We start from the raw sequence: 13,096 nt of genomic DNA on the forward strand, positions 1-13,096 counted from the left end.
CTCCTTACAGCCCAAGTCTCTCCCTTAACCACGTTCTACAGGGTTTAGACCCAAGTAACCCTCCAGGCAGCTACTCTAGTGGATTATTTTAAACCTGGAGGGAATGACCCTCCTCCTGGCCTGGGATTGGTCACTCTGGTGTAGATCTGTGTGTGGTGGGGAGTCTTTGTTCAATATACTGTAAAATCCGTAGAGGGATGATGTAAGTTTGAATTTCCTCCATTATCATTTCTGTGGTAAAAGCATTTTTTTTCCTTCATATCTGATGTCTTTTTTTGGTGTGCACTTTCTGTCTTGACCGTGCGAAACTTACAGATTTGTGTACAAGCTGTGGTCGTGTTTTATGTAGAAATACTCTGGGCACGATCAAGTGCTACGTTTTCAGATTGGGGTTTCCTGAGCGCAATTTAAAAATCTACTCCTTACAATCAATGGGATGCATTAACTGAAACGTCACACGTCTATTCGAAGGGCAAATCTGATGGATATTGTCTAGATTTTTTTTTTTTTTTAATTGCTTCAGTGGTACCAAGACCCCCCCCCCCCCCCGAATTGAATTCACTTGGTTCCCTAGTCAGGTTTCAGCTCATGTCCTGGAGGTAATTATCTGTCTTTTTAAACAGATAATTCTAATAATCACTGCAAGGTTATTCTGAAGTGTCACCCCTCAGAAGGTAATGATATCATTAATTTGCAGTATAGATGATGCAGTGTAAACGGACTCTACGATGTGACTCACAGCTTTATAAAAGCCAGTATCACAGCGCAGTCATTTCCTGTGTACCCTGTATTCACTCGGCAAGGCAGACATCTGTCCTTTAAGCCCTGAAGCGTACGATCGCTCTTTTCTGTTAATGCAGCAGATTCATGGAACATTTATTATTTATCGGTTTAGAGAATAAATGATGTATTCACTCTCAGAAAATGAACCATGTCTAAACTGAGAGCACCCTTGGCGTAGTCATCTGGAGCTGGCAACACAGCCTGCCACAGCCTAAACCCTGGGCTCAGCTGCTTGCTTGCAGCGGTTTTATGTTGAAATGTGTTTCCGGTTACAGCCCTGACTTGTTGAGGGTATGCAGTAACTGCTAAAGGAAACGAAGGAAAAAGCAGAAGTAGGTTTCTGTTGCGAGTGTGGGGTGGTACCTGACTTCAGGGGGCAGTACTGGTTTCCCCCCCTGAGCAGGGTAACTGCACCCTGTGCACAATGAACAATCATTCACCAGGGAGTGTCCCATTACTTCATCAGAAAGGGCTGCATTAAATAATGCCTTCATTTAAGAGCACACCCTCATTTCTATGTAGTTGAGTTCTGAGGTGTGTTTCGACAGCTGCTTGGTACATCTTTGCTGCTTTGCAGAATCAGATGTTCACTAGAATTCCGTTAACCCCAGCAGTGCCTGTTCTAAGGTGTTTTTTTTTATCTCGGCTGTCAGTCTTGTGAGTGGCTTTTAGACTGCGGGTGCAGGAAAGGCCGTGGCGCCACTGCTTGCTTAGCCCTCATTGCACAAGCAGCTGTTCACCAGGAATTGACTCGCTATCTCAGCGTTTGCTCCACTGGGCAACCAAGACCACAAGAGATCCTGTATTCAACATTAGTAATACAATGCTGCCATTGCTTGACGAGCAGTCTTTCAAACACGAAAGACGTCGACACAGAAGACCTGGTTTTATCTAACTTTATTACAAAACAATCCTTACAAAATAACAAATGTTCTTTTAAAGAAGTAAGACCAAATAGTGTATATCATGCATTTCCTTTATTGTGTGTCATTGTAATTTGATTACGCCAAAGCCAGAAAACAGAAGCTACAGACGTACACTGAGCTGACTAAAAAAAAAAGCTTTATCTAACTCTTGTGTTTTTTTAAAAATACAGTTTCACACTATTTTTATTTACAAAATCCACAATTCTATACATGTCTGTTTAAAGGGGGAAAATATATCCTATTTCTTTTCAAGTATTAAACTTTGAAGTACCCTGGCTTAAATCAAAGAAACATTTTAATTGAAGCTTGTACCAGTAGCCAGTGCGCTTCAGGAATCTCAGCCCAGTGCCGTTAACATGCTGCAGAGCAGTCGAGGGGAGGACGGGAGGGGGGTTTCTGCTGGGAGGCATGAGCAACGTTTAATTACCATCCACCTGCATAACATGCATTTGTCTATAGGACTGAAAACACAGCACTTACAGCGTTGCTTCAGATCCCAGGGATATTTACATGGTAGTACAGCCGGTATGTCAAAATTCTCCTTTCTTTTAACAGAAAGCACTGCACATGTAAATTGGCGTCCTCTTACTGTGTGCATGTTGTGTTAAAGCTACATGATTTTGTTTATGCATTTTAGTTTCACTTTTCAATTATTTTATTCATTGACTACAGTTTGTTGTTTTCTCAGGGTGTGGTCCCTAAATGGAGGAAGGGAGGGTTTGCAGTCGTCCAGTCTGTTACTGCAGTAGCTGGTGCATTACCAGGATGCCCCAAAATGTTTGTTGTCCGACAGACAGTTCAGCTGTTGGTAAGGAAGATCAATCAGTCAGGTACAGGACAGCTCTGGGGAGGGGAAAAAACAATGAAGATTATATTTACTGCCCAAAAAAAAGGGCTTGATTTTTGAGTTGCACGTGTCATTTTATAATTATACGTACAGGTAAGATCTACACACGCAGATGAGGAATGTAATGCTAGTTCAATGCAGCAAACCTACTTTTCAGTGGGAGAGAGTTTCTTCAAATCTTGAAATAATAGATACTAAAATAATAAGGCTGGTTAGAACAGTATAATTAACAGGGGGAAGTGTTCCCACCCTCGCAGACTGGACCTTGGCTTTGACAGACGTCTGAAAGTAGGGCACTGCTTATAGGTCAGCAGCAGTACGCAGGGTACTGTCAGCTGCAGGGGGTCCTGAGAACACTACACACAAGAGCTGGGAGACGGGTTTGAACCATGTTACCCGGAATGCCAGAGCCATGGCTGAAAGCTAAATGATGGAGCAGGTCCACAGTGTTTAAAAAGCACAGCACACTCGCACACACAAGTCTGGGATGAAGCAGATACACCTCATGACCCTCTGCATGCGGCCGTTTGAGCCCGGCGCTGGAAACACGCTGCAGAAGCACGCAGGTCTAATCAAAGACAGGTTTGCGCTCTGCTGCAGGGGGAATTGATTACTTTCATAGCTGCATGTTGCCGGAGGGATTCGTTTGACAGTTCAACTGCAAACTGGATTCGACCAAGGCCCTGTCCACTAACTTTAAAGAATGCGCGCCTGACACAAGTCGAAGCCACCTGACTGCCGTTCACTTCATTGACAATGGCGTTTTTAAAACGGGTTGGTCATGGAGTATTCAGATAGTGAAGGAAACACCAATCACTGAATCCACATAGTTAATTCCTCATGTGTAAAACAAGTAGGTTATTTACACCAACAGGGATTGTTAGCAAAGAAGGGGAGGAATATCAACTCAGTGGCCAAAGATAACAGTGGAATATTCCACTGCTTCAGCACTGGCTAAGGTACTGACCTTACACGTGGTGTCTAGAAGAGACCGCAATCCTTGAGGTTTTCTTTGATGATGATGTCTGTCACGGCGTTGAACACGATGTTGACGTTCTCCGTGTCCGTGGCACAGGTCAGGTGGGAGTAGATTTCCTTGATGCCTTTCCGCAGGTTCAGGTCCAGGAACTGGTTCTTAATGTAGGTACTGGCGTCGTCATATGTGTTGGGACCTTGGGTGGGAAAACCACAGGGAGAGATATCCTATAAACAAAAACCTCAAGGCAAAGTGACAAGCACGGTTATAGGTGGCTCTGATAGACCCACACCTGTTCTATTCTACACTGTCAGACACACTGCTAGTGTGCCTGGGCCATGTGGAGGCAGCTGTCCCTTAGGCCAGTAAAGCGTTTGAGGAACGTCCCATCTGCCGTGGAAGAAGGAGGAGTTACCGTCGTAGTCGGGGAAGCAGATGCTGAGATGGGTTTTCTTGATCTTGTCCTCGAACAGATCCTTCTTGTTGAGGAAGAGCACGATGGAGGTGGCTGCGAAGAACTTGTGGTTGCAGATGCTGTTGAACAGATGCAGACTCTCGTGCATGCGGTTCTGGAGGAGAGACAAAGGCAGGGGGGTCAGAGCGAAGACGAGCGGCGAGAGGCGCAGCCCCGGCATGGGATTAAACACTGACTCCCTGCAGGTGGATGTTTGCCATTCCGTTTGCATACAATCATCTTTTGGGGGCGATCCCTTTAATGCTGTTTTAAATGGAGGTATTGCAACCAACACAGCAACTTTAAAGCTAACACAATGCTGATTATGCTGCCACCTGGTGGCCTTCATCTGTCAAAGGCTCTACAGCTTTTCTTAAAGGGGCGGGAGTTCTCTGGAGTCTCAAGCTGTCTATATCCCAGCATGCAGCAGGAATCATATTCGAGCAACATTTGATCATTCCTGCTTGCAAGATCAGAAGTGACCTTTCAGGCGTGCGTAACAATAACACAGTGCACTTCAGCAGCTGTTAACACGACGCCTGTCTGTGGTGCCAGAGGCTTGTCTTGCAACGTCACGTGATCACGATGGTCAAGTGCAAGACGTTTCTTTGAAACGTGTCTTTGAACTAACCAGCCTGTGAATTAGGTACAGCGGACCGGGATGTGGAATTGGGTACTGGCAGTTATTTCTAATGAGCAGAAACACAAGGATGAACCTGAAAAAAAGGTTAGCCAGTAATTAAGTGATATCATACCAAAAACCCCACAGATTAGAATAAGACTCCCATTGCAAAACAATTTGATCCATTCCTGGCTTTACCATGAGTTTACTAAGACATGCCTGAGCTAGTTACATATACACTAAACAAGCTCGTAGTAAAACCTGGAATGGGTGTAACTGCTATGCAATAGGAGTTGTATTTCCATCCCTAACCAAACCCTAGTGTGTTTCACTCCACTAATTGATAGCGTGGTCTTGCTGGCGGCATGGCTAGCACTATGGTTAAGCACTGGGTCTGTACATGGCTTTTGCATTAGCGACACACTGCCGCCTGCCTGGAACAAATCAACAGGCAGGGAAATATAACTGTTAAGAGAGTAACAACGTCCCTCTCTGGAGTGAAGCAGCTTCGAGGGTGCAGTAACGCCCTCCTAACTGCAGGTGGCGCTTGCGTACCTACCACTTCATCATCCTCTACCAAGACCATGTCGTAGGCGCTGAGAGCTCCACAGAAGATGATGCAGGTCACCCCTTCGAAACAGTGGATCCATTTCTTGCGCTCTGACCTCTGCCCTCCCACGTCAAACATTCTACAAGAGAACTGCAAACGGTGAGACTGATCTGCCCGGCAACCCGGCGCTGTTACCTCTGTATGCTACCCAGCCATGACTTCTGAAGACATAAGAAGCCTAACCTGCTTGGCAGTCCAGTTTGTTTACATCTCTCGCCGCTGCAGCCACACAGGAATCTTCCTTCATGAAGCCTGACTGTCACTATGATGAGCAATCTACTCTTAGCTAGGAGAAGGCTTGAATTTGTATTTTGTTAAAGCACATCTCCCCAGCTCCACGGCAGTTGAACTGAGCCCTGTGTTAATGCTGATCTGTAACAGTCTGTGCTGGTGCTAGCGACCATGCTTTCCTCACCTGAAGTGCACATCCTTGTAGGAGAACTGCTCTTCGATGATACCGGTGGTCTTGACTCTTGATCGCAGGACGTCCTGCTCATTGGGGAGGTAGTCTGGTTTCGTGATTCTGTCTAACTGGTTGAGGTAGCTGGAGGGAGGGGGGAGGGGGTATTAGTAGCGGCTATTGTTGAGCCAAAGTATATAAATGCTTGGTGGTATTTCCACTGGGAAGTACTTACTAAGCGGCAGAGTCATTGAGCTGGTATTCTGCAGCCCTTTCGAAACACGCTTGGATCCCCGTGTCTCCCGACTCAGAATGACTTTCACCAGCTCTGGGGGCATGGTGCCCTCCTCAATGGAGTCTGCCAGGTTATTCAACGTGCGCCCGTCATCCTGAGGGAGAGAGACGGAGAGAGGGGAGAGAGGGAGAAAGAGAGAGAGTGCCAATGTTTGAGCCATTTCACAATTCCATTAGCCAGCCAAATCGATTTGGTCCACATTAGTTAGGAATGTCAGGTTCCCTGTAGCAGTCTTTAAACAGAGCCTATAGGCTGGGCTTCCAGATTTCGCTACTATACATAGTCTTGAAATACATTTTTTGCATGAATGAACGATTAATTTTTTTTTGTGCCCAGGGAAACGGAAGTTTACTCAACGCAAACCAACCCTTTAAATATTAAAAGAAGACTCTGAGACGCTTCAACCACGTTAAAGAACCGTTCGCTCGCTTGCGTCTCAAAATGGGACGTCACTTTGTTTCACTTTCCTCCTGACTAGGCCTCGTTGCCGTGGAGACTGACCGCTTTAGAGGGGTCCCCGTAGTTGATTCCCAGGGTCTGCATGGCCCGGACGATAGCCAGGATGGACTGCAGGATGTTTCCGTAGATGATCGTCTTGAACATCAGACACTCTTCTTTCGAGAAGCCGTCTTGATGGATAATTCTGTGGGAGGAACAAAGCCAAGCAAAGAAACCAACAAGACGCCACTCAGAGTGTGCACTGAACTGCTCCGCCACGCCCTGCAGTAACTAAGTCATTTCCAGCCACTTCCATGCCATCACATGAACAGTAAATTAACCCCTCAGAGGGGAGAGTGGTTTGCTAAGCTGGGACAAGCCTCAATGGCCCTTTTCTCATCCCACAATCTTGTTGTGGTTCTCATCAGAAGTGTTGCATCACATTTGCCGTCTCTCCGAGTCCCTTTAACTCTGAAGAGCTGGATGCCCGTCAGTCTGAAGGAGCCCCTTCACTAGCAGAGCTGGCAGGGGTGGCGATACACTGAGCATCACTGAGGAAGTTTAGTGCTCAACCCTTTCTGCAACACAGTCCCTTCAAGCACTCTGCTGGCAGGCTTTGAATCAGCTGACATCTAGTGGTGCATCGTTGTCATTGCAACGAAGTACACAATCACGACCCCTGTGTGTACTCTTCTGCACAGGTTTATTCTGATTGAACAATTTGGGGAAATAAATAACATGTAAGCAGGCTGTTCTGGACATTCATCAGCTAAAATGCCACCTAGACTTTTTCTTTTTTTTTCACTTACTTCATCTGCTTGACAATAGTGCTTTTCCCCGACTCACCAGCCCCTGAAACAGAGTGAGAGTCGGGCGAGTTACAAGAGGAACGCAAACATCACAGTCTCTTAACTATAGCTGCTGCCTGCAGAGTTATAAAGGGGGAGCCTTACATATATATATATATCAATCATGCAATCAGAGTTGGGAGTCAAATCCTGGTTTTCAATTTCAATTCCTTTTTAAAATCAATTGCCAATTCCCATTCCCTTTGAATGGATTCCATTGTCCGATACACTTTGGGTTATATGCACTGTAAACCTCTTCATCCCCTGTGCTAAATCTGCTAATGCTGACTGGCTAATCAGCTGAGAGTCCTTAATAATCCACACCTCAATCGCCACCCCTGCTTCTGAAGAGGCTTACAGCCGACAGATCATTAACTCTGAATCTCCAGCATCCAGGCACCTCTTACAGGAGGCTCTACCCTAAACATCGCACTCCATCGCAGAGCCTTCATTCATTTACAGAAGTGTTTTCAAGGTCTGCTGAATTAAATAAAAAGTGATTTTGCAGAAAACAGCAGAAATGCCAACGCTGCATCCAGTGCCTGAGACCTTCACTTATCTTTATCAACGGTCCTTGTTAGTTTTATTTTCTGCTACAAGGTGTAAAGACAGGGTTCTAGGCGCTGATGTCGCTGCAGTATCAGGATGATGCTTCCTTCCACTACTTGCATCAGCATGGTGCGGTGACGTCACGCAATGATGTCAAGGCATTGTGATGTCATTCAGTAGCAAAATCCTGCAGGACTGTGCTCAGAGTTAGACAGCATTACAAGCCTCTTAGAGCTCATGTAAAAGAACAGCATGCAGTGCACAGCCTGATTCCTTTAACCTGCTGTTAATTGCACCCTATTCTCTTGGGGAGGATAGCTTGAGAAAAAAGACTGCTTCCATACTATTGTCCTCCTTGCACATTTCCAGGTCCTCAAATGAAAGCAGATGTGTGTTTCACTGAACTTGTCATTCCATACATGCTGGGAACCTGCGGAATCACCGTGGAAACAAAACAATATCCTCCGGATGAATACATTCCAAGCAAAACACGTTTAATTAAATAATAATAATAATAATAATAATAATAATAATGGCTTTCTAAAAGTCACATCCATAAACAACTCAGCCGCTCATGGATTATTTTTGCAATGCCATCACAAAACCTCCATTTACAAACCCTTCTTCCCAGCCAGGGTTATCCAGTAAGATCACTGACAGGGTGAGTCGTGTGATCAGGGGCTTGCTGATTCGAAGCCCGGCTGTGTTGAGTTGTTCATCTTGGCCAGGCACTCGCAGGGAGAGCTGCGTTGGCCTCAGTTCTCAGTGCTCCCCAGGCAGGAAATCATCTGGAAGGAATTCACCTCATCCTGCCTCCCTCCAGGATTCACTAGCTTGGTAGCACAAAATGTGATCTTACCTAACCGGTCCCCAGCAAGGGGGGGCTGAGGTCAGCGAGGGTTTAGACAGCAGGCTATTTCACAGGCAGTATCTCACAAAAACAGACTTTCAGGAGAGCCAAAAACGAATCTTTATCCTCGTCTTTCATCTGGAATCACAAGAGCCCTCCAACGTTTATTTTAGATAAACAGCAAAAAAAAAAAAAGCCCTGCGCTTGTAGATTTATAATCCTGTTTACCTGCAAATGAAACGATGCATGCATCTTACTGCATTGATAGCAAACACAGCATGCTGTGGCATTGGCAGGTGATTCAAAGGTCACGTGACTTGCTGAGCCCACAGATATACTGGAGGGATATGACTGTTAAGAGCAATGATGTGAGGCTGGATTGCCCTGTTTTATTCTATTTCCTGCGTACTGTTTGCCGTTCATTAGTTTACATTATAGTGCTTGTTAGAGCCTACATGGTAGATTGCATTGGGCTGATCACACCGTGGAGACAGGGTCTATGTAGAAATGATGCCTGCAGTCACCTAAGGGGGATATTTGTAAGAAATGTATTGGGGTTTTACCCAGACAAACTTGCCTGTAAGGTATTTTTCTAAAGCAGGGAAGTCGCATTAAGCACAAACTCGAATTCCTGTTATTTCTCAAACTAAAGGCGCACCACATATATGGAGCGCCGAATAGCTGTAGGGTTTTGATAAAAGAGCATTTTTTTTATTTAGAGTGTATGAATCTATGATTTCATGATGACATAAAAATAATACAATATAATAATACACAAGACTATACTGTAAGGACGCAGAGAAGGCTAACAGTCCAACAGCGTGTGCACTTTTAGTCCGATTATTGACTGGCTTTACTCAATGTGCACAAAGACTGTGGGAAATGTGGCAGCAGCAAGGCAACAACGGAGCCAGCCTGCCGTGGCTAGCCATCGTGTCTCAGTGCAGCGCGACAGCATTGGCATTGGATATCATCTGGGGAGGACTGCGCACCCGTAAATATTGACCCGATATTTACTCCTTGTACCACACATGCTTTTTTTTTTCATTTCTCTTCAGAACCCCTGAGTCTCCGCTGCTCAGCTAGGGCGAGATTGCCCTGCAGTTCTGTATTGAACAGGTTCGATCCGCTTGGGTCCAGATAGCGAGGGCTCGGTTCGTTTTAGCACACTGCCACTGTCCTCAGGAGCCGAGCCACAGTCGATAATCCCGACTGATTGAGTCGGAAGAAAGGCGATTACAGCGAACAGAACTGACAGGAGGAGAGGATAACGCCTGGCAAATCCTAGCAGGGCTTTTTCGGGACAGCCTCACGCACACACAGAGCCTGTTAGGAACTATGAACCCTGAGCAAGAGCCTGCTTGAACATCTTTTATGAAACTGTCAGCGACGCATCAAACGGGTTTTGGCAACCCTGAGTGATCTTCCTATTTAAAAATACACACAAATAACAGCCACATCTGTTTTGTAATCTTGAACAGATAAAGCCACTCAAGAAACCAGTTTAATCTCGGATGCAGTTCTGTAATCTGGGTTTAGAAGGATGTGAAAAGCCTTTGCTTCTGTTCAACATAACAGAGATAAAAGCAAGCACACTCAGAACCAGGCGCACTGGAAATATCAAACCCAGCCCTTGTGGCTGAATGGATTCATCCTGCCAGGACAGTGGGATTAAAATGTCACAGAATTTAAAATGTCACCTTTTTTTTCAGATGTCACAATCTCAGCTCGTTAATTTAATGAATGCTCATTAGTGTTGAGCCATGGAAGATTCTAGCTTGTGTGTTGTTCAATAGTTAGGTTCAGCACAGTTTTGTATGTGTGTTTGTTGAATTTAATTCGATTGATGAGTCAGCCCTTTAAAAAGTTCTGTACAAAACTCCTGAGTTGGCGTTACGAACAATTAAAAATCTTTTGCAGATGCAGTCAGAGCAATGGATAAAGCTGAAGTGCCATTTACCAATGCATAGCAGGTTAAGAATCATTCTGCACTGCAACATGAAGCAAATGTGCTTTAAAAATCCGGATTTCCCTACAGTACTGGCAAGTTACCAGCAGACAACATTAAACCATGAAAACGTTTCATCTGGCATTTCACAGTTTCAAATGACAATGCAGGACAGTTGTGGAGAGAGGTGAAATCCTTTCAGCGGTTTAAAACTAGCCTGGATAAATATGAAATCCTGCAGCAAAGACACGTCGTGTAGCGTTTCGGTCCTCTCTGGAACCGCACGCTTTTCATTTGCGCTTGCTTTCCGAATTTAGTTCGCTGTATTTCTGAAACGGTTAAGAGAACCCGTGGTTTGTATGGCTGTGTTTGCACCTGCCCCCTGCTTGATAGATCAGAGCCGTGCCAGTCGGTTTGTGCAGAGCCGCTGTAGGCTGAAAAGCCGCCTCATGCCAGCGGCGCTGAGATCGCTTATAAAGGCTTTAATGCACTTAGCGGCTATCTGTTGATTTATCTGAGCCAAGATCAAACTGATATCTCTGAGATCTGAAACGGGGCAAGCCTGCTGTACACCAAATAACACAAAGAGATCTGCGAAAGCAACTTCACAAGCTGCGGAACTGCTAAAGAGCCATCGTGTCTCAGTGGCGCGACCTGACAAGCTGCAATGCTGGCACTGTGAAAACTCACCTTTCAATTCATGGAATTGCGATAATGCTGAGAAACCACCCACACTGACAGAAAGACAAGGCTCATGGACAGCCTGGTGGAGTATCATTTGCACCATTAATCCACCCCTCCCCTCCCGACTGCTGAATTCCAGCGTTATCAGTTGTAAAGGACAGCCTGAGAGCCACTGGCCGCCTCCCCTGTAATGCTGAGGGAGCGTGCCCACCCCTCCCGGTGCTTGCTTACCCAGCAGCAGCAGCTTCACAGTCTTGGCTTCTTTGTCAGCATCCTCCTTGAGCCTCTTCTCCAGATCTTTGGAGCGCTTGGCCAGCTCCTTGTCTTCGGCGCTCGCCCCGCTTCCCATGTCAAGCTCGTCGGCTTCCTCCTCCAACTCAAGATCCGATAGGTGGGAAATGTTGAAGGCTTTCGGGACCCCCTAGCAGAGGGAAAATGATAATAGAAATAATGAGAAGAAGATGGAGAATTTAACACAAGGCAGGTCGCAGCAGGGTGTCAGCAGTTGGATTGGGAGCGCTGAGGTGAGATTGGGGGTGGCTGGGCTCTGGAGGACCGGAGAGATCTGAACACGAAGGCTGCTTCTCAAAGACTGGAGCATCAGGAGCGTATTTCCCTCTGTCTAGGCTCCTCTCCTCTCCACCCTAATTCCCTCCCGTTAACCCAATTTCTTAGTTGCGGATTGGGGAGGTTTTGATCTTCCCATAAGAACCAAGGAAATCCAATAAGTCCTTGAAGGACAGGCCAGGATTAGAGAAAGCAGCTGTGCCTGTGCGCAAAGGCGTGGGCTCGGGAAGGTGCAGTTTGCACAGCAGTAGGTGTTTGCTCGCTGCTCTGATCACACCGTGTAATCTGACACTGTTCTTTATGCTGTGGCGAGAGGAACCGGGAGTTCACACAATACCTGGTATTAGGTAGAGTGAGCAGAATCAGACTGGGCATGATGCTTTTACCTAATAAGCTATCGCAAGCCATTCAATCAAAGAGCTCGGCATTGGGGCCTGGGAGCACGCTGCCCCCCTCCTCGAGAAAGGATTTGCAACAGTATAACGGTTTCAGTTCAAGTACACTGGCTTGGGGATGGAATGGACATTCTGCAGAGGGGTTGCTTGTCAGGCAGTGGTATTTTGAGACAGACTTCTCAAGAATCGTAGTCTCGCAATGCGATGTCAAAGACTGCAGCTGTATTGAAGGTTGACCCGAAGCTGCATTAGAGCGACGTAGTGTATTACAATTAAAAGCGCATTTCCAGGTCCGCCAGGGAGCCAGCCAATAACTTCCAACGGTGTTGCGTGGTCTGCTGTGAGAGGAACACTGTCCCTTTGAGATCAGCCTGCATGGTGACCCCTGCAAGAAAGATTTAACATCAAGTCACTTTCAGTGGAAGGCTGGGCTAATTCATTGTGACGGGTAACAGAAGCACAAAATCCCTAACCGCTTCCAAGTGGAACACAGCAAGCTGATCAAGGCTGCTTCTGCACCCCCTCCCAGCTCAATCTCATTAGGGACAGTCATCGGATGGGCTGGCGCGATGCCCACATGCACAGGCTTGCTGTGAGTCTCTTGAGCCGCTGATGGGATTACCAGCGAGGTCTCAGGTAAAGCTGGGAAGGACGTGGCTCAGCCAGCAGATGGTATAAAGGCTGCACTGTATTGAAACAGGAAGTGGGCAGCAGGAGTCGATCCAGCGTGCCTTCTGAGGAAACATTTCTATTCACTTTAGGCCGAGTGATAAATCGTTTTGATTGGTTGCTAGTTCTGTGGCTTTGTGGTAAAGTATGGAAGTGGGCGGAGTCGGCAGTGTAAAAGTACCCCCCCCAAATCCCATGGTTTCTCAAATGCAGGAAGCAAAACAAAAGCAAAACG

General features: G+C 46.2%; 1 protein-coding gene across 1 annotated transcript; it reads right to left on the reverse strand.

Moving 5' to 3' along the window:
- Nucleotides 1-1,705: 1,705 nt before the first annotated feature.
- Nucleotides 1,706-11,828, reverse strand: LOC121299541 (guanine nucleotide-binding protein G(t) subunit alpha-2-like). The gene is given in 10 exon segments (XM_041227323.1): nt 1,706-2,552; nt 3,524-3,728; nt 3,948-4,101; nt 5,168-5,297; nt 5,634-5,762; nt 5,854-5,923; nt 5,926-6,007; nt 6,415-6,556; nt 7,161-7,203; nt 11,462-11,828. Coding segments are annotated over 9 exon segments (1,059 nt in total). The 5' UTR covers nt 11,580-11,828; the 3' UTR covers nt 1,706-2,552; nt 3,524-3,537.
- Nucleotides 11,829-13,096: the final 1,268 nt, after the last annotated feature.

This window comes from Polyodon spathula, chromosome 25, assembly GCF_017654505.1.
Source record: "Polyodon spathula isolate WHYD16114869_AA chromosome 25, ASM1765450v1, whole genome shotgun sequence".
In the NCBI taxonomy this organism is placed as follows: Eukaryota; Metazoa; Chordata; class Actinopteri; order Acipenseriformes; family Polyodontidae; genus Polyodon; species Polyodon spathula.